The 21972-nt window shown below is 43.2% G+C and overlaps 2 protein-coding genes across 4 annotated transcripts in view; one reads left to right on the top strand and one right to left on the bottom strand.

The window, feature by feature from the left end:
• Positions 1 to 9118, bottom strand: part of DLG2 (discs large MAGUK scaffold protein 2) — a 1500569-nt gene extending 1491451 nt beyond the window's left edge. The window contains 1 exon segment of the mRNA XM_043504108.1: positions 7299 to 9118. Within this exon segment, the coding sequence (XP_043360043.1) occupies positions 7299 to 7317 (19 nt within the window). The 5' untranslated portion in view covers positions 7318 to 9118.
• Positions 9119 to 9170: 52 nt separating this feature from the next.
• On the top strand, positions 9171 to 21864 carry TMEM126A (transmembrane protein 126A). Of its 3 annotated transcripts, none has more exons than XM_038396227.2 (5): positions 9171 to 9353; positions 10888 to 11009; positions 19651 to 19844; positions 20477 to 20591; positions 21506 to 21864. In XM_038396227.2, the coding sequence occupies exons 2-5, from the start codon at positions 10897 to 10899 to the stop codon at positions 21708 to 21710; spliced, it is 627 nt and encodes a 208-aa protein (XP_038252155.1). In that variant the 5' UTR covers positions 9171 to 9353; positions 10888 to 10896; the 3' UTR covers positions 21711 to 21864. The 3 variants fall into 3 exon arrangements, with proteins under 3 accessions (XP_038252155.1, XP_043360047.1, XP_038252147.1); XM_043504112.1 differs by lacking the exon at positions 9171 to 9353 and adding an exon at positions 9823 to 9961; XM_038396219.2 differs by lacking the exon at positions 9171 to 9353 and having other exon boundaries at positions 10864 to 11009.
• The last annotated feature ends 108 nt before the right edge of the window (positions 21865 to 21972 follow it).

A 21972-nucleotide genomic window follows, 5' to 3' on the forward strand; every position in this document is an offset into this window, starting at 1 on the left:
TTTAAGTAATGTAACATCTAACATCAAGCCTGTTTCTTTCTCCTGAATGATCTTAAGGGAATAATGCACATGCTTCTAACTTCCCCTTACAGTTAAAACTCACAGAAATATTTTGCAGATGCTACTTTTGAAATAGTTTTTTGTAGAGTTAATTATATTTTTTCCCTGCTATTGTTCTTTGCTGAAAGTTTCTTCTTCAGCAGGGGCTGACAAACATTATAATACAGAGAATTCACATAGTGCTACCTCCTTTCAGAAAAGGTTGCCATATTCCATGAGGACCTTCCCTCTTATCCCATGTCAGCTTGCTTTGCCTTTGGTGAGGGACCCTGTCAAAGGCTTTCTGAAAATCTAAGTACACTATATACACTTGATCACCCTTGTCCACATGTTAGTTGACCCCCTCAAAGAATTTTAGTAGACTGGTAAGACAGGATTTCCCTTTACAAAAACCATGTTGATTCTTCCCCAATGAAACGTATTCATCTATGTGTCTGATAATTCTGTTCTTTATTATAGTTTCAACCAGTTTGCCCGGTACTGAAGTTAGGCTTGTAATTCCCGGGATCACCTCTGGAGCCTTTTTTAAAAATTGGTGTCACATTAGCTATCCTCCAATCATCTGGTACAGAAGCAGATTTAAGCAGATTTAAGTAGCAGATAGTAGTAGTTCTTCAATTTCACATTTGAGTTCCTTCAGAACTCTTGGGTAAATGCCAACTGGTCCTGGTGATTTATTACTGTGTAATTTATCAACTTAGCAAAGTCAGTACAAACTAAAATTTCATACAGATGACTTTTTTATACTGTTCTATATGTAATGTAAATGTAATGTAAATATGAAATGTAAGTACAATATTTATATTCCAATTTATTTTATAATTACAAAGTAAGTAATTTTTCAGTAATAGCGTGCTGTGACACTTTTATATTTTTAAGTCTGATTTTGTAAGCAAGTAGTTTTTAAGTGAGGTGAAACTTGGGGTACACAAGACAAATCAGACTCCCGAAAGGGGTACAGTAGTCTGGAAAGGTTGAGAGCCACTGAACTAAAGCACAGAAAGTTTAAGTGACATGTTACAAAGCAAAATAATGGCCAAGCTGGGAAAAGTCCTTAAGTCTCCTAACTCCCAGTCCAGTGCCTACTTGGATTAGGCTGCTTCCCAGTATGAATTTATGTAACAACTATTGTTATATACGACTTCTACTTCTGCAGTCCTTCTATACACAGAATTTCTTATTGATAGTAGTAGCTTCTGTCATTGAAAAACTACAGGACTGGAAAGAGATTAGTCATGATAGTAGCCAAAGATTTAAATTGAAGAGTCTGAATAGGTCAATATAAAAATTTGCTGCCACATGTTTAACTCCCGCAAAACTGAAATTGCTCTTATTGTAGTCACAACCTCTGATCCTAACCATCAGCTTTGCACTGCTCCTAGTCAATTTCACAGTAGAAAGTGACAGTCAGTTTAATAGAACTTGGTGTGAAGAATAGGGGCTTCATGCCTGTACGTCATTTGACAAAAATACATTCTAGAACGTTTCAGCAACTCAAAGGATAGCAAAAACTTTAGACAGTACATATGTGGTATCAGCATTTTGTTAAAGGTGAAAAGGAACTACCAAAATCCATTACTTCAGTATGTACTTGATTCCCCACTCACAAAGTTAAGAGGAGCATTTATACCACTAAAAACACAATTTTCAAACCTGGGTGCCTAATGTTAAGATTCTAAATACATATTTTAGATATCTAAATAGAACTAGCCAGATTTTTAAAGATGCAGATCCCTGCAACTCCAAATGAATTCAATGGCAGCTGACATTCTCAGCACTTCTGAAAACCAGACTATTTCTATTTAGATATCTATAATAGGTATTTAGAAGCCTAACTTTAGGCAATCAGGTATGAAAATTTTAAAGTTCAACATTTCTTTTTAGCTCTCTTCTTCTCCACTGATGTCATGCCACAGGCCAACAGTGCTATGTGTTGTTACACCACAAAATTCATCATCTAATGATGTCATCATTACCAGTAGGCTCTGCTTTGGCACACTGGTGGCTCACGTGGACTCATATTAAATCCTTTTTTGTTGATTTGTTTAATATGGCATGTCTTAGAAAGTGTTTTATATATCATCATAGAAACTTTGAAAAAATGCACATGGAAAACAGAATTTATTTACAAGAGCCCCTGTGAACTGGCTACATGATAAAGCAGGCTATTTCAATAGCTGTGATGTCACAGAAAGAAGCAATTGAGTTATGTTTCATGCTTTTATTCTATTTTGTAAATATATCGAAAGATCAGGCAAATACAAAAATAAATATAGGCCCTCATCACTTGCAGGAGCCAGCTGGTGTGACCTTGGGGGACTCCAAAAGGAATTTGAAAAGCTGACTTTAGTTTCTGTGCTAAATGTTTCCATAGTCTAATGAGGAAGTATATTATTTTGTCATTAGGTCACCTTTAAGATATACCACAACACCAGCATTATCTCGTTGTTTGGGATAGCAATGGGTAGTATACATTGGTATATAGCATCTTTGCTTCATACCTATCTATTTCTGGTTTATGTTTGCTAAAGTGTAGTATGCAATAAAGGAAAGGAGTGTGTTTATTCACTTAATAAGCTTGTGCAATCATAGTGTCTAAAGTGTGATGTCCAACAAATAAATGTGACTGGTAGTAAAGAGTATTTGGTTTGATTTTAATTTTGTTAAAGTGTATTTAGAGCCAGTGAAAGGTGAGGAATTGAAAACCCCAGAGACTGAAGTCATTGGAACAGTTACAACAGCGCAAATATCCCTAAAATGCCTCATCTTTTTGCTGAAAGAAGCACCTGAAGTAGTGAAAGGGTACTTCAGGCTCATTTCAATCACTGGTCTCTTTGTTGAGACTGACAGCAAGGGTGCCAACTGGGTGTTCTTAACCATGTGGACATTTATCTCCTTATGGAGTGGAATGAGACCACCAACTCATTTCACTCAATCCATCAGACAATCATATACTGACATAAACTGGATTAGAACCAATGGCAGGCTCGCCTTATTTCACACCCAGAAAATACCTGTTTGTTATTCAGATATTTTAATTAAGTATTTTTACTGACTACAAATAGCCTAAACTTTTCACGTTAGCTGAATGGGCCAATAAGACTAGTTTTGAAAAGGAAAAGGCAGTCCTGTAATGCTTACCTGCTTTAAACAGGTAAGGCAAGGCAAAGAAGTCTGTCAGGATTTGTGTGATGTTTGCAGTCTAATGGTGAAAGACCATTCCCTCCAAAATAAAATTTCTAACATATTCCTTTCTCTTTAAAGGGGGACACAACTGGAAAGTAACTACAGCAACTCCTCACTTAAAGTCGTCCCGGTTAACATTGTTTTGTTGTTACGCTGCTGATCAATTAGAAAACATGCTCCTTTAAAGTTGCGCAATGCTCCCTTATAATATCGTTTGGCAGCTGCCTGCTTTGTCCACTGCTTGCAGGAAGAGCAGCCAGTTGGAGCTAGCTGGTGAGAGCTTGGAACCAGGGTGGACCGGCAGCCCCCCATCAGCTCCCCATTCCCCTAAGTTCCCTGTGTGGCAGCCAGCCAGCAGGCTATCAATTGCCAGCAGTTAGCTGCCCCTCCCCCCACTGTCATGTGCTACTCCTGCCCTCTGCCTTGGAGCTGCTCCCCGCAGCCTCCTGCTTGCTGTGCGGGGGGGAGGGGAGGAAGAGGGGAGCTAATGTCAGGGTGTCCCCCTCCCCCTTGCTCCTGCACCCGCTTACCCCATTTCCATAGAGCAGGGGGAGGGGACACACAACAGGGCTCAGGATGGATGGAGCTTCCTGGCAGCAACTTCTGTCTCAACTTGCTGATCTACTTAAAAAGGCAATGTACTTAGAGTGGTATCAGTGTACTTAAAGGGGCAATGCACATCTCTCTCCCTCTCACACACGGTGGGTGTCTCTGTCTCTGTCTCCATGCTGCCTCCCCTCCCACCATTCATGCTGCCTTGTATAGTGTGAGGCTACATTAACAACAATGGGTTAACCCTTGAGGGCTCAGCTGATTGCTAGTTCATCATTTAGCAGTAAGGCATTCCCTGGGAAATATCCTACCCTCTGACTTCACTACCTCAACCAAGTTTCACAATCATCATCGCTGTGTACCAGTATTAAATTGTTTGTTTAAAACTTATACTGTGTGTGTGTGTGTGTGTGTGTATACATACACACACACTATATAATGTTTTCCACTGAATGCATCCGATGAAGTGAGCTGTAGCTCACGAAAGCTTATGCTCAAATAAATTTGTTAGTCTCTAAGGTGCCACAAGTACTCCTTTTCTTTTTGCAAATACAGACTAACACGACTGCTACTCTGAAAACTATATAATATAGTCTTTTGTCTGGTGAAAAAAATTTCCCTGGAACCTAAGCCCACCCTATTTACATTAATTCTTATGGGGAAATTGGATTCGCTTAACATCATTTCGCTTAAAGTCGCATTTTTCAGGAACATAACTACAACGTTAAGTGAGGAGTTACTGTAGTTTCAAGTAATTCAATGTTCTGATACAGCCTCCTGATAACAGAATGTCAGGATTTTTGAATTGTTTTGTTTTTAAATGTGTACTGGTTTTTCTGCTCTTCTGACGATTTCTGAAGGATATTTTGGTTAAACTCAAGACCAGCATAATGCATGTTAGGATTACCCCTCTCCCTGTCCTCTCTGTGCACATATCTCCCTGTTAACTCATTCACTTTCAGTAGTACTGCTGCTGCTGCTGCTGCTGCTGCCGCCAGAACACAAAGGCTTTCAGAGGCTGGGGAAAGTACACAAATGTGTTTTCTGCTGTTATCTGCTGGGGAAGACAGTAGATATGGGCTCCTTACTGCATAAGACCGGAAATGAAATTGATTATCAATAAAACAGTGAAAGGCATAAAGCAAAACAAACTGCAAAACTTAAGGAAAAACCCCCTCATTTCCCCCCATTATTACTTGTAACAATAATAAATATAAAAATTTCACGTTGATAGCATCCCTTTAATTATATTTAGTGAGAGTAAGCCTATGATAGACTATAAATTTAAGTAACTCAAAAACAGTAAATAAAGTAGCTGATTCACTAACATTTTTCAGTCCCCTTCTGTACATATGTAATCACATTTTAATAACAGCTTTTAATATTTAAATACAAATATCTTCACACTGACAGCTCTAATACAGGTTTCAGAGTAGCAGCCGTGTTAGTCTGTATTCGCAAAAAGAAAAGGAGTACTTGTGGCACCTTAGAGACTAACAAATTTATTAGAGCATAAGCTTTCGTGAGCTACAGCTCACTTCATCGGATGCATCCGATGAAGTGAGCTGTAGCTCACGAAAGTTTATGCTCTAATAAATTTGTTAGTCTCTAAGGTGCCACAAGTACTCCAGCTCTAATACACTAATTGATATGAGAGGCTAAATTGTGCCAAAGGAATCATTTTGGTCTATCAACTGCATATTTTAAAATTTTCAAAATATATGTTCTTACAGTAAACTGGTAAAAATTATAGTGTAAGAACTACATTAAAAATATGAGTTAAGCTGTCTTGAAACAAAGACAGGAAATTTATAGATTCTGAAATTTTTAAGGTCAGAAGGGATCATTATGATCAACTACTCTGATGACCTGAGTAAGATAGACAATGGAATTTCACTCAGTAGTTCCAGCATCAAATGGGTATCTTGTGATTGAGCTACAGTTCAACATCCAATTCCGAAAGACATCCATACAGAAAAATGTACAATTCAGAGTTAAAGCTTTATCTTTCAAATGGTACTTAACTCACCTGTTGTGAACAAGTATAATATGTAAGCCTCATAGTGGAGTAAGATGACGTGTTCACAGCACAACAGGATGACTTAAAGGGGCATTATGAGGGGGTTATTTTCCTCCATAAATATTCCCATGTTTACTACAGCAAATTAAAAACAATTAACTAAATCAGTGACTAATATTATTTATTAAATCATTATACCGTTTTGATATTTTGTTTCTATTCTGCAATCTCTACAATATGATCAAAGTAAAACTTTAAGTGGAATTTTTATATAAACCTTCATAATAATCTGTTTGGTTTTACAATTATTTATATACAGAAGTAGAAGAAGCTATTTTTGTGAAAGAAATTAATTATGAGTTATACTGAAATTAGCTGTGTCCATATTTTATTAATATCTTTCACTTTAGTTCTTTATTCCATATATTGGCTGTGCCATGTCAAGAGCCTTAAGTTCTAGATACGTGATCTGCATGAAAACAGTTATTTGCCATTCTTTGTCTTATCTCCACATTTTGTAATCTAAACTAACATGTTAAATTACTGTCCTGTGTTTGCAAGACACAGAGAAGCATTTACAGCATAAAAGTTTTTGGAGTAATCGTAAGTATTTACCAACAATTGAGAGCATGATCACTGTAAACTGCACTTTACCAAAGCTGTGTCTAAATCCATTGTAGTCACAAAGTATTAAATATTTATATGAGGGAGACAAGACACTCATATTCTGAGACCAACACAGCTACATCAACACAGCAAACAAGTATTTATGTGGTGAACCTAAATGTATAAGAGGCAAAACATGGGGCTGTTTGTTTTTTTTTAAAATGCAACATTGCTACAGTTATTAAAGTAATATAACCTTTTATATCCCAACATGCAGAAAACCCAAAGCCTTGTTGAAATCATGTAGCTCTCATAATTAAAAACATTTTTGGATAACACAAAGGTTAAAACTTTTACTGACAAAGTGCACTGAAATGAGTTTTTACATTTATTTTTACTGCTACTGCTGGTGGAGTTACCTGCTATATGTTTCAAGAAAAGGTATTGGGTTAAAAACATTTTTAAAAAACAAAAACAAATCTTACTAATGTTACAGTCACCACCTTAGAATATTAAAACAAATATTTTATGGCTTACTTTGCACTATTTATGCTCTGTTTCTATTGGAATTATTTGAGATATATAATTTAATTTAAAACCCTCTCTTGGCCTTAGTTTTAAGTTTTGTAAAGGCTGATTTTTACAAAACATAATTTCAAGATCAAATATGACATGACAAATCTTAAAACGTTCTACTAAATGTGTGAGGGTTTTTTTAACCACAATTGTAAATGCATAAATTGTTTCCCTCCCTGCAAAAGAAAAACAAATCACTCCCCCACTGAAATGCTTTTACATTTAAAATTGCAAGCACTAGAGATCTACAACCTAGAAAACGTAGATGTAAAATGAGATAGGAAACTTCATAGCCCACCTTTCTTCTTGACTGGCATTCTTGGTCTTACTTCTGGTACTGGATGCAAGTGCTTATTTACTGGTATCAATGATGTCCCACTGGGATCGCCTTGTGAGCTCAGGAACTAGGTATTTGTTCAAATCACTTAAACAGTTCAGTTAGGAAATATTGCTTCAGTTTTGCTTTTCTAGCAGGACTCACTATTTCCTCCAGTTAAACTACCAGTGCCTCCCACAGAATAAGAAAAAAAGAAGAATTTTGAATTTTGCAAGAGTGGTTTTCAGTTTCTGTAAAATATTTTTCAATCTATAAAAATACAAGAGAAAATGCTCCTTGGCATATAAAAACCCTATTATAACTCCTCTTCTGGCAGCAAAAGTCTGTCAGCTAAACAACTTTATGTAAGATAATTAAGGCACAGTCCATCTCTAGGCAGCTGTCTTAATATTCCACCTGAACAAGTTCAAAGCCATCTGAGTTCAGGACAAAAATTCCCAAATAAATTTCTGGAAGAAAACAAAAGCAAGCCAAAATAATTGTATAAACTCCTTTCACTGGAACTTGGGTGAATTTTGCTAGTTATGTATAGCTGTACTGGGTGCATACACAGCAGACTAAAAAGGTCCCTTTTTTCCTCACTGCACAAATGCTTTCAAATCTCACACTCTTACGCAACAGAAGTCACTCCTCAGTCACTTCCATTTTTATTCTCTCCACCCAGCCTTATGGTCTTTAATGTCCCTCTGATCCTCCCATGTATTAAAAGAGAGAACTGAAAAGCAGGAAAGCAATCCCTTGAAATGGAATTATTAAAGTGACCGTGCTGCTCACTGGGCACTTTGGCCGAGCAGCTTGCTTTATTCTGGAGCCATTTACTTCATGCCATTTCTTTCCTTGCAAAGCAGCCGCCTCAGGAAGGAGAAGCAGAGAGGGTTTGGAGCAGAGCTTCACAAAAGGTTACGTTTCAGAAATGCTGCAGTATCAGTGGAATAAAAAAGCAAGCCATGAAATGAGTCCACAGTTTCCCCACACACACGGGCGCAGCTGCTTGGCCTCAGCATAAGCCCTTCTCTCCCCCTTTTTCTGCAGAAAAGAGTTGGATTTCCCCCATCTAGATTGTTAAGAAAGGTATGAAAATGTCCTGCAGCCTCCAAGTGTTTCCCTGCACGCATGAGGAGCCGTGGTGCACGTTACATAACCCTGCTTTGCATTTATCTTCTAGGAGAGATGGACACTGTGTTTGGGGGCTGTTCTGTTCTGCTCTTTAATGTTCACCATTCAGACCCGGGCCTCTCTCTCTCTCTCTGTTTCCCACCACACTGATAGATCTTTCCCCCCGTCCTCTTCGGGGGCGGGGTGGGGGCCCGTCCGGTCTGTCCCGGGGACGGTCCGTGCAGGGCGGGCTGGTTGGGTTCTGGGCTGCGGTGCAGGGAGGTGAGGGGGGAGCAGGGCAGGCTGAAGAGAGGTGGGGGGAGAGTGCGGGGCAGGGGAGGGGCTGGAGGACGAGGAAGCTGCGGGGAGCGGGCAGGTGGCTGAGCGGGGCTGGGAGGCGGTGGAGGCTGGGCGGGAGGGGCCCGCAGGCAGCGCCCGGGAGGAGGAGGAGGAGGAGGCCGAGGCCTGGGGCAGGGGAGCGGCCGCTGCCTCCGCCCGTGTCAGCCGGTTACCCCGAGGGCTGAGGGGCCCCCACTGAGGGCCCGGCTAGGGGGAGTCTCCGCGTCTCCAGCTGCCGGGTCCCCGCTCAGCCCCGTCTCCATGGCCGAGCCGCCGATGCCGTCGCCATCCTCCTCCCCTAGCAACAAGAACCGGGCCCAGCTGCGCTCCCGCTCCCGCCCCCTCCCACTCCGTGGCCAATCAGGAGTAGCTATGCTGGACCTTCGGGCCCGCCCAATCATCGACCCCTTCCGAGGGGGAGTCGGGGATGGGCGCGTCTAGGTCGTATGACTGGACAAGATGGCGGCCCCCATAGGAGGACTCAGTGTGACAGGGAGGGGCCATGTTGTGGGGCTTTTACGGGTAGCTCCGCCATACCCGAAGAAGGAGCACTGGCAGCCGGGGTAGGACACCCAGCACAAGGTAAGACGGGGCAGCGGGGCACGACTCTGCTTCCCAGCGCCTGAGGAGGCCACGCTGAGACAGACCAAGGTCGCATCCGCCCAGCTCCAAAGGGGAAGCTACACAGGTCGGGGGCGACCTGTCCGCAAGGCCCCGCTGGGTCTCCGCGCGTGCAGGAGGCATCAGTAGGGGTGGGACCCTGGCAAGGCAGCAGGAGCCGCTGGTGGTTGGCTGCTGCATGAAGACACGAACAGAAAGAGACCTTAAAACAGGGTGGAAGGAAGGTAGAGGCAGAGCCACTGGACGCTCACTTGGGAGATTATTGCTGACGTCTTGAAGGTTATAGTACAGAAAAATTAGATACAGTACAAGCAAAAGCAACTCTCCTCATGTGAATAGTATTAAACTGGTATCGGGGGTAGCTGTATCCACAAAAACAACAAGGAGTGCGGTGGCACCTTAAAGACTACTAGATTACTTTTAATTAAAGAATAAAACAGGTTTACTTAACTACAAAGAGAGATTTTAAGTGAGTACAAGTTATGAGGCATTAAAGTTAGAAATAGTTACACGAAAAAAAATAAAGATGAAAACTCTTTCTAAACTTAACAAACTGGACTTGATTCAAGGTGAGGTCCCTTACCACATGTTTTCAGTATATTACTTGCCAAACTCTTGGGCCAGGATCTGCTCCCAAAGTCCACATAGGCTGTTTTTTTTGTTGTTGTCTTAGGTGGAAAGTAGAGATGGATGGGGAGAGAGATTACCTCACCCACCTTGCATCTGTTATGTTATATTCTTTCCTGGGTGCAAGTCTGTACTCAAGGCTGGTCAAAAAAAAAAGCATTTTAAAGCAGCCCTTAGTCTTAGGTGCTGTTCCTGTAGTCACTTACACACAGGCTTAACTTAACTACTGTGAGTCCGTCCCATTGATTTCTATGGCACCACTTGTGCTAGTAATGTTTAGTGTTTTTGTTTGCAGGATCAGGGCCTTACCCATCAATACTTAAAGTAAAGTAAATGCTTTAAAAATAAAATACATCTATGTCTAGCTTCAGGAACCAGGGAGGAAAAATTGAGCCATATATGGCCTGAAACTTTAGGAAACTCTCCCCACTGCTCATCCTTTCCTTAATTTAAAAATAACAAAAGTACATCAACACTGATCAGAATGCCTCATCAAGTATGATCACTAGGTTTAAACAAAATCCTTGCACTATCTGAGCCCATCTGACTACTTATTGGTTGTAGAGCAGGGGAGATCATGATTTATTACTCACCTGTTAACTGAGAATTTATGTTCTCTCAGAATCCTACGGCAGGTAGACTTTCCTGCTGAACAGGGCAGCTTAAAAGAGCTTGCGTACCCAAAAATTCGCCAGACATTTTTAGCTGGATCATGTTCTTTCGGTCTTTTGAGAGCTTTTACATTCTTGAGATGTTAAAGCATTAGCTCGTACCGTTTGCCTGCTTGTCATGCAAAAGTTATCTGGTTATGTTGTGGCAATGTCATTTAACCAAAACTTGCCTTGTTCCTTCTCGCTTTATGATCCAGAGCCTTAAAATGGCAGGAAGAGAGCTTGAACTAAATTCACCACAGGAAAATGCAAGGCTTCGACATATAAAAAAAACTGAAGCTCTGCTAAAAATGTTCGCTCGGCTTCCAGAAGCAGACCAGTAAGTGATGCTCCTGTCTTCATTTGTTTTACCAACTAAGTCGCTTTTGTGACTTCCGTTTTTGTTCTTGTGTTTGTAAATTGATGGATGATTTTCAAAGAGATTGAATCACATTTGAAATATAAATGATGATTTCAGGGAAACTGCTCTGTCGGGTGTAAGGTCAGCGCATCATACTCCCTCTCCAGAACAGCAGGGGAACCAGGAGGAATGCTGTGGCAAAGCCATGATAAAACCCATATATTGGAACCTATTGCCAAGCACCTAGTTGCTCAACACCAATCAGTTATAAAAATAAAGCTTCTAATCTTAATGTGGTCAGCAAATGAGCCTTCACCCTCAAGATAACAAGATAATCCTCGTTCCCTTCTCAGCTCGTACTGTTAGACTGAACCAAAAGTCTGAGGAAAAATTTGTTAGACTAGTGTCTTCCATTCTGTATGTTACACTTTTTATGGTGGACCATGGAAGAGAGTAGCTGCCAGAGGCCTGGACCTTATTCTGAGATTGCCCTGCAACGTGGTGGCAGGACCAGAGCCTGGGCTTCTGGAGAGAAATCTAACAAGAGGCTATGGTCAGAGGAAAGGAGCCCTCTGTGAAGTCACATTTAATGCACAAAGACAGGTTTCAGAGTAGTAGCCCTGTTAGTCTGGTATTCACAAAAAGAAAAGGAGTACTTGTGGCACCTTAGAGACTAACAAATTTATTAGAGCATAAGCATCAGCTGTAGCTCACGCAAGCTTATACTCTACTAAATTTGTTAGTCTCTAAGGTGCCACAAGTACTCCTTTTCTTTTAATGCACAAAGTTATAGTTCAGCCAGTCCTGTCATCCTCTTTTCCTCCACTCTGCTCAAATCCTTGACCTCCAGAACAAAAACCTCTATAAATAGCATAGCACTTCTGCCTCTACAGCCCCCTGTGCTGACTTCTCAGCAGCAAAAATCCCTTTTTTCCCCTTATAACCTTTTTAAGTGTTCAAGCTTGACAAGGCTCATCTGGACTCATTGCCTTGGACTCTGAAAAACCCCTGCTGGGATTTCACCTCAAAACTCCTACAGCACTGCCTGGATCAGCAGGGTCTCACAGGGACACCAATTGAATAGTAAGGCAGGACTGCAGAACACCCAATAGGCAGTGTTTCTCAAATGCGGCCACCACGGGCTTTTTGTGCAGCCATGACAGCCTCCTGACCGGTGATTGGGGGTGGGGGAAGCATGGTCCCCTCACTCCCTGTTGCTCCTGGATGTGCTTCCCTGCACTGCCTCTGGAAACAGGTGGGGCACAACACTGCAGGAGCAAGGTGAGTTCTTGACCCACCTTGGGGGAAGGGGGTTTAGGCGGCAGACTCCAGCGGCGGAACCTGAGGAGCCTGGCCATGTGGCCCTGGGCTCCAACCACAGGGCAGCGGGTATTGACACCTCCTCCCACCTGCCCCTGGCTCCAGCCACATGGCCCTGGTTCCAGGTGTGTGGCAACTGGCACTGGCCCCTTATGCCTGTCCCAGGCTCCAGCTGCACTGTGGCGGGTGCTGGCCCGAGGCGCTGACACCCAGCTGCACAGCAGCGGGCTCCAACCACAGGGCTTCGGGTACCAACCCCTGGCTCCAGGTGTGGGGTTTCAGTCTCTGGCCCCCCAATGCTGGCCCCAGCCGCCAAAGCCCAGCGGCAGCAGGCTCCCACTGTGGTACTTTGGGTGCCGACCCCTGCAGGTGCTGACCCCCCCCCCTCCTCCGGCCACCCAGCCCCATGCGCTGATCCCCTGCCCCCGCCTCATGACAGCAGGCTCCCACCCACAGTTCTGGTTCCGGGCTCCGGCCATGCAGCGGCAGGAGCTGGCCCCGGGTGCCAATCCTTGGCTGCACAGCAGCTAGCGCTGGCTCCAGCTCCGGACTCTGGCAATGCGGCAGCAGAGAGTGGTCCCAGGCGCTGACCCACACCTCTAGCCGTGCAACAGCAGGCTCCAATCCCTGACTCCGGCCATGCAGTTCCTGTCCCTGGCTCTTGGCTTTGGCCGTGGGTTCTGAGCCCCAGCCCTGGCTGCATGGCAGCAGACACCCACCCCTGGCTTTGGCCATGAGGCAGTGAGGCTCATCACCCACTCCCATTACCCTGGCCCCCGCTGCCTGCCCTGGCCCCATAACCTTCCCGCACCCATTGCCCCTGGACCCTGCTGTCTTCTTGACCCTGCATCCATCCCTCCTATCACCCCAGACCCCTGCTGCTTCCCCCAGCCCTGCATCCATCCCACCATTGCCTCTCCTGTCAACCATCTCGTCTAGGGCTGGGTCCTGTGTTTTGCTGAGAAAAATGATATTAACAAACATACAAGTATCACTTTTCACAATCTCCCAGATGGCTACTAAGTCTGCTGTGAAAAGTGATACTTGTATGTTTATTAATATCACTTTACACAGCCTCCAAGGTAGCTACTAAGTGCGCTGTGAAAAGTGACATTAACAAATATACAAATATCACTTTTCACATCATTAGTTTTATTACTGAGTATGCAAAAAAAACCCTACATATATAAATTACAATGATTTGGATGTGTATTTGTGCATATTTAATTGTTTTTCCTGAAGTTAATTAAGTATTTTAGGAAAAAGTGTCAGTGCAGCCACGAGCGAGAGTTGGTGGCTGTACTCTGAGGCCAATGTTGTGAGAACTCCTGCACTAGGGGACAGGGAATGACCTGTACATCCCATCACACGCTGCCTGTGCAGAGCTTAACCCACATCAACTTCTACAAAGATCATGATTTCTGGAATGGTAGCAGTTAAGCAGTGGGGGTGTAGCCATGTTGGTCCCAGAATATGAGAGAAACTAATATGTGGCGAACTAGAACAATGCTTTTGCCAACTCAAGGAATTGTTTCACAAACAAGATGACACCACCTGCAACTACCACATCCCCTATCAACAGTCCTAAGAAAATAGAATCATCTGACTGGAACCCCCCCAGTGGATGAAACCATACACTGGATCATTACATGGATTGCTTCGAGGGCGGGGGAGACTGAAATCCTTAAATACCACATCTGCCACTAAGAGGATAGCTGTACCAATCCTGAAATCCTGTCCCCACATAGTGCTCAAACCAGGAGATAAAGGAGGTACCAGCATAGTTCTCTGTCGTGATGACTAAGTCAAAGAAGCCAATCAACAGCTTTCTGACCCCACCTACAATAAAAAACTCAGAGAAGACCCTACACCACAGTTCACACTGGAATTGAAGGATATCATCAAATCCTTTCCCAAACAACTCAAAGAGAAACTCTACAAACTCAGTCCCCACAAACCCACCCCAGGGACTTTCTACATGCTTCCTAAGATACACAAATAAGGGGGAATCCAGGCAGACCCATCATATCTGGCCATGGCACTTTTATTGAAGGAATATCAGTACTCATAGAAACCATCCTCAAGCCACTCACCACCCAAAGGGCCGGTTTCCTCCACGACACAACCATCTTCCTCCAGAAACTGTACAACATTAACAGCCTCCTTCAGAACACCATCATTGCCCACCATGGATGTCACCTCCTTGTATACCAACATCCCTTACCATGAGAGCATCACTGCCTGTCTCAAATACCTACAAAATAATAAACAGTGCTTAGAAATCCACCTCAAACACATCGCCAAACTCATCCATTTCATTCTTACCCATAGTAACTTTACATTTAACAACAAACATTTGTTCCAAACCATGGGAACAGCTGTGAATAATGCAATATGCTAACCTCTTTATGGGCCACATCAAGGAAGAATTTCTGGAAAAATGCACCCTGAATCCAATGATATACCTGAGATACATCAATGATGTTTTCATCTTCTGGACAGACAACCTAAACTCTCAGTAAAAGGATTAGGGCCTATCTTATAGTGCTTCCTTCTACCGGACCAGGCTTTGCTCTTGCTGAGTCAGCTCACTCCTTGGGTTAATTCCATCTGAGTGCTCTCTCAAGGAATCCAAGGAAGCGGTTCACAGCAGGGTTAGTTCTTTTATTTAAGCCGCCTTAACAAACAAAATCAAAACCTTGCAGATTCTTCCATCAAGGTCTGTGCAGGCTGACTTGTCCATTTCCCAAGTCTGGCTATGTCTAAATAAGCACTTTTGTTGGTCAGGAGTACGAGAAAAAACCCACCCCCCGACCGACATAAGTTTCACCAGCAAAAGCACTGGTGTGGACAGCACTGTGTCAGCAGGAGATGCTCCCCCGCTGACATAGCTACCTCCACTTGTTGGGGGTGGTTTTAAATATGCCAACGGGAGAGCTCTCTCTCCTGTTGGCATTGAGCGGCTACATGGGAGACCTTACAGCTGTGCTGCTGTAAGGTCTGTAGTGTAGACATAGCCTCAGTCCCTCATACCAGTAACTAAAATTTCCTGGCTCTTACCTCAGAGTCTCAGCAATAAAGTACTCCACACAATCTCCCGGCTGTCTGTCTGGTTTCTAGAGTTGTTCCTCCTTGCAACAGCTCCACTAGCAGTCAGCGCTGTCAACTTTCTGGAGGATATTTCTATCTTCTCTTCTCCCCCACCCCATTTCCTGCTGGCTTCTTTTATAAGGATTAGCTCATTAAATTGCAACTCTTTGGCCTAGTCTACACTGGCAACATTAAAGCGCTGCCGTGGCAGCGCTGGGAGAACTCTAAAAAAATCACCTCCGTGAGGGGCGTAGCTACCAGTGCAGGAGACATAGCTACCAGCGCTGGTGTACTGTCTACACTGGCGCTTTACAGCACTGAAACCTGCTGAGCTGAGGAGTGTGTGTTTTCACACCCCTGAGCGAGAACGTTGCAGTGCTGTAAAGTGCCACTGTAGACAAGCTCTTTCTCAGGTGCATAGGGTGGGGCTAATCAGCCAGCCAGCTGTAAGCCTCGGACCTCAAAGGAATTACCCTTATACCTTCACACTCCCTCAGATTTCCACTACAACTTCAACAACTAGCACCCATCCATCAGACTCTCTCTAGAACACTCCGGCACCAGCATCAACTTTTTGGACACCACAACCAGCTTCAATAATGTACCATAGAGGCAACTATATACAAGAAGCCCACAGATTACCACACCTACCTCCACAGCTCAATAATAGTCCCAGACATACCAGGCAATCTATTATCTACGGCCAGGCTCTCCGATACTAGAGAATATACTCTGAAGAGACAGTCCAGGATACACAGTTAAAACTGCCTTACCCAATTAAGGACACTCCACCAGAGAAGTAGATCGTATCATGGTACAGGCCACCCCAATATCCCTGTAGATTGTGCTTCAATACAGGAGGGGGAAAAAAATTAACAGCACACCCCTAGCTGTCATCTACCACCCTGCTTTAGAACCCATAAATGGTAAAAGCAAATAATTACAACCCATAGTAAATGGGGACCACTTCCTCAACTAAATCTTTCACAACCCCCTGCCCCTTTTCTGGCCTTCAAGTACCCCAACCTTGCCAAGCTTCCCACAGACCAGAACACACCAACTCAAAGTGGCACCAGTCCCTGCCATAACAACAAATGCAAAACTTGCAGACAATCTCCGCTGCTATAATGATCAATACCCTCCACAACATACCTTTCAGAATTTATGGGTCCTACATATGCTCATCACAACATATGGTGTATCATATTCAGTGCATCAAATACCCCCAACAACAAATTGTGTATGAAACCAATCAATCACTAGGCTCTCCAATGAACTCACATAAAAATGATCAGACAAAAACACCCTATCCTCCATGAGTGAATACTTTTCACAAAAAGAAAAGGAGTACTTGTGGCACCTTAGAGACTAACAAATTTATTTGAGCATAAGCTTTCATGAGCTACAGCTCTGTTGCATCTGATGAAGTGAGTTGTAGCTCATGAAAGCTTATGCTTAAACAAATTTGTTAGTCTCTAAGGTGCCACAAGTACTCCTTTTCTTTTTGTGAATACAGTGTAATCACTCTGTCACTCACAGTCCTCATCCTTAAAGGGAACCTGCAGAACACCATCAAAACATGTGCCTGGGAGTTTAAACTCCTCATTCTGCTGGATGCTTAACCATGACTTAACAGAGACACTGATTTTTAAGGCCCATTACAACAACTTGTTACACAGCTTGTTCCTACTAGCCCTCCATTGTCCTACTACAGAAGAGCTGTTAATTGCCCACTTCATTGTAGGAAACCATTTAATATGTGTGAATCCCTTATGTTTAACAATCTGTCCCACCTTGTAGTGAGCCTGGACCCTCTAGTTTCATCTTCTCCATACCTGAGGAAGAGTTTGGTGATGCTCGAAAGCTTTTGCATCAACAGAAATTGGTCCAATAAAAGCTCACCCACTTTGTGTGTCTCCTTTGTAAGTTTTGGTAGTCATTTTTCTTAAGATGCAAGTGTGTAACAAACCTAAGTTGGAAAAGGGGAGGAAGAATTGAAGGTGACATTGTGGAAGTGATGCAATCGCATACGCTGTCTTATGTACAACCTGATGATTCAGATAAGTCATTTTTGCAATTAATTAGCAGTATATAATCCTTACTACATCCAGTTTTACATAACACTTGTCTATTATGTATTAATCTCTGGCCTTTTTTTTAACCCACCTCTGCCTATTTTTGTTTGTTAAACTTCCACAACGTGGGGTACTGTAGAGTCAAAGCAAATAGGCTGGGCATCTGAACCAAAGGGCAAACAGAGGGATAACTGGGATAGACTAGGAAGGGGATGTGGCCTAATGAATTCCTTCATCCTGTAACCACTCTAATGCATGCATTAAGTTTAGTCACACTGAACTGAGTATGCCTAGTTAGGATTGAAGCCAAGATGCGTTCTTACATCACCTTGGATCTTTTGTTTGTACATACCTTTGTCTTTTTATACTTAGACTGTGTAAACTCGTTGAGGCAAAGATGTGTCATCTTACAGTATCTGTTCATACAGCCCCTAGCACATTTCAAGCACTACTAGAATATAAATAAGTAATTTTATCACTGCTCTGCAGACCATTTTAAAGAATACTTGATTGAGTTCAATAGAGAGTTCTGCTTAAAGATGGATGGCATATGTCTTGGTTAAAACAAATGGGATGTAGCTTTTAATAGTTAATATGGACTTGGAAAAAAATGAATTGGGATCTAAAACCCTGTATTGCCTAAGTCAGAGATGGGCAAAATACAGCTTGTGGGCCAGTTCCAGCCCATCTAACATTTCTGTCCAGCCTGCCAGGCTCTTTGGCTGCCCCCTTGTGATCCCCGGGCAGCTGAAAATCCTGCAGCAGTGGAGCACTCACGGCCTGCCTGCCATGGCCCCATGCCACTCCTGGAAGCGGCCAGCTGTTGCTGGCATGTCTCTGCACACCCCTGGCGGGGCGGGGGGGGGAGCTCCGCATGCTGCCCCCACCCTCAGCACTCTGTCCTCACAACTCCCATGGCCAGAAACTGGCCAATGGGAGCTGCAGGGGTGGTGCATGCAGGCATGGGCAGTGCACAGAGACCTGATGACCCCTTCCTCCCAAGGGGTGCGCAGAGATGTGCCAACAGCAGCCTGCCTGAGCCCAGCTGCATCGGGAGCGGCCTCTGGTAAGCGCCTCCTGGTCAGAGCCTGTGCCTTGCACCCCTTCTCACACCCCAGCCCCCTATTCCAGGTCAGAACCACCTACTGAACCCAAACTCCCTCCCAGACCCCGCCCCCCTCCATCAATGTAGTAGATCAAGGATCCGCAACCTTTGGCATGCAGGCCAGGACAGTTTACCTGCAACGTCCGCAGGTTCGGCCAATCGCCGCTCCCACTGGCCGTGGTTCACCGTTCCAAGCCTATGGGGGCTGCGGGAAGCGGTGTCCAGCACATCCCTCAACCCATGCCTCTTCCTGCAGCCCCCATTGGCTTGGAACAGCAAACCACGGCCAGTGGGAGCTGCAATCAGCCAAACCTGTGGACACTACAGGTAAACAAACTATCCCAGCCTGCCAGCAGCTTTCCCTGATGGGCCACATGCCAAAGGTTGCTGATCCCTGTAGTAGAAATATGCGGCCCCTGATGCTGTACCAAAATTTGTGGAGTGGCCTCCCGGTAAAAATTACTACCCACCCCGGCCTAAGTAGTTGTGCTTTTGCTGTGTACTACCAAGGCTAAACTTCAATAAACGTCATTTTTTCCAGACAGCTTTTTGTGTAAGGGCTTCTCACATAACCTAATGTTTTTATTAGAATGCTACCATAGGGAAGCGTAAGATTATTTCTAAGACCCACAGCATTTACTGTACCAAATCAGACTACTGTTCCTCAAAAACAGTATTTTTACCTCTGAGTTGTCTATACCATCTGTCTGGATATGCCTGTGGTCCCCTATAATTGTAGAATCTCAGTTTTAGAAGATAACTCCTCCATGTAATTCACTTGGCCAGTTGTGTATACTTCAAGGTATACCTACTTGTTCTTCTCTGATCCTTACCACTATCACAGTAACTTCAGGCATACAGCAGAGAACGCTGTACCTAGTTGCTTCTGAAAGCAGGATGACTCCATTTTAGATAATCTTCAGCGTAGTAATTTAATACAGCACGTTCCCCAAGACATAAGACTAAGCAAACAGATATCCTGAACACCACACAGTTGCTTAACATTTTAACCTAATTTTCCCCCCCACAGGAAACTCTTTACACATGGATCATACTTTCTAGGAATAAATGGAGGCTTTTGCGGTTTAATAGCAAACAGTTTTTTCAGACGCATCCTAAATGTGACAGAGGCTCGGATTGCCTCTAGTTTGCCAATGGCTGTTCTTCCATTCCTCACAACAGCAGCAACTTACCACGGTGCTGTAACTGTACCTTTAATGTCAGGTAAATTTTTAATTCCTTATGAAGGGCACTCTTTTCACAGCTCCCACGTCATAAAAACTGTCAACGTGCTTTATATACAATACCAGAAAAGCTTATGCTTATTGCAAAACAGTGAAGCAATGTAGTGTTGAAAACCTCACCTTGTACATGAACTGCCAGGTGACAGAACAATGTCAAAAGACACCACTTTTATATTGTTTTTTGTATATGCATAATTCTTCAACCTGAATAGGGTGTAGGTGAGGGGATATGAATGGAACAGATTTTTCTATGACATTTCCCACTAATTTTTGAACGCTTCATCAATGGATCTGTGTTTGCAATTCCCCTTTGAATCAGTAATGTTTATGTAAAACTGTTTGTTGCATCCTGGCACTTCAGTTTAGATGCAATTACAGCAATACAAATTGGGTTATATTTGATTGAAAACTCTACAGAGCCGAATGGTGGAGAGGTGCCATAATACACTAGGTAGACTCTTCTACTTAATCTCTCTAGGTGCAGTTCATCATGGCCATTTCCACTGACAATATATTTCACTTCAGCGAGCCTGCCTCTTTAAGCTCAGGTTAAAATGTAAAAACAATGTAGATACTGTATCTTAAGTGTGAAATGACTTGTTTGTCATCTAGGTGATCTAATGTGTGCAACCTGTGCTGTAGTGAGAGGAGGATTAATTGGGTCTGTTATAGGTGGTCTATATCCCATTTTCTTGGCCATTCCTATAAATGCAGGACTTGCAGCCAGGTATGTGAAATTTTGTTAAACTTTGCTTTCTTGGGACAAATTAACTAGACACAGTTCTCATCAAAGCGCAATTGGCTATTTCAGTCTTTTTGGATTTTACAATAGTTGGAATAAGTAAAATTGCAGAGCAGCATTCATAAATTATCCTACCTAGCCCCTGCTGTGTGATGAGTTCGGCAGGCTGGGTGGGACCTCTGTTCTATAGGAAAACCAGAGTTGCCTAAAATATGCCTAACCTAATGTTTGAAGATCTTTGAACAGAAGGTGGATAACTAAGCATAGTACTAATCAATTGGAACAGAACAAGATTAAGCATTAATACAAGAGGTATTGACCCAGGAACTGAGGACAGAGAGCTGGGCACATGAGCTCCCATCTCAATGTTGACTCCCTTTTGTGATCCTAGGTAAATTACCTCTCTGCCTCCACTTGACAAAATGAGGGTATACTTTCTCCCCCAGGGGCATTCTAAGGACTGGTCTGTAAAGCAATTTGAAGTTGAGCTTTATAATCATGACAAATATTAATACTGTACTTCTAATCTGGAATACTAGATCACTGGTTCCTAGTACCCAAAAAAGTTAGTAAGGGTATGTCTACACAGAAACAAAAAACCCCTGGCTGGCCGACTCAGGCTCACGGGGCTGTTTCATTGCTGTGTAGACTTCCAGCTCGGAATGGAGCCTGAGCTCTGAGACTCTGCGCTCCAGCCCAATGCAGCAATAAAACAGCCCTGCATCCTCAGGTTTGTAAGCCTGAGTTGGTTGGCATGGGCCAGCCAAAGCTGTCCAATTGCTTTGTAGACATACACAAATTTTAGGTATTGGGAATAGAGGGTAATTTTTAAAGAGGGAGATGGGGAAATCGGTGGTAAAGTAACAAGATTAAGTTTTATTGTCTTGTGTTCTGAATAGGTACAGCTCAGCTCCCTTGCCTGGGAAAGAGAACATGTTACGCTTCTGGATTAAAGTCTCTCAACCAGTCTTTAAGAAGCTTAGTTTTGCTATCCTTCTGCAGGCTGCATTTGGAATTTACCTCAGCTCAAGACAGTATGGAATATTTATGAAAATGCTCCAGTTGCCTGAAGCAAGCAGCAATCCTGAAGAACTCAAAGATTAAAACGAAAAAATACACAACTCCCTCCAATGCTTGTGTGGGTTACTACAATAAACCATGAAACTAAATAATGCAAGAAAGTTACTGGGTTGTGGGTTTTTTAAATAAGTAAATCAAGACTTTTCAATGTGTTTCACTATTAAACTGTAAACTGAAACAGAGGATTTTGTTTTGTGTGCTACTTTTAGAGGGGAAATATCTCTTCCCAAACACACATTTTTGGAAGCACAATTCAGTGTTTATTATGTATGAGAGCCTTACTAAC

This window comes from Dermochelys coriacea, chromosome 1 (assembly GCF_009764565.3).
Source record: "Dermochelys coriacea isolate rDerCor1 chromosome 1, rDerCor1.pri.v4, whole genome shotgun sequence".
Lineage (NCBI taxonomy): Eukaryota > Metazoa > Chordata > Testudines > Dermochelyidae > Dermochelys > Dermochelys coriacea.

What these genes read in the sequence shown, in the direction of transcription:
- TMEM126A (XM_038396219.2), top strand. Translation starts at nt 10,879, where the DNA reads ATGATCCAGAGCCTTAAAATGGCAGGAAGAGAGCTTGAACTAAATTCA. An exon ending in CGGCTTCCAGAAGCAGACCA is followed by an intron (nt 11,010 to 19,650) that starts GTAAGTGATGCT and finishes TCCCCCCCACAG; the next exon opens with GAAACTCTTTACACATGGAT. An exon ending in AACTGTACCTTTAATGTCAG is followed by an intron (nt 19,845 to 20,476) that starts GTAAATTTTTAA and finishes TTTGTCATCTAG; the next exon opens with GTGATCTAATGTGTGCAACC.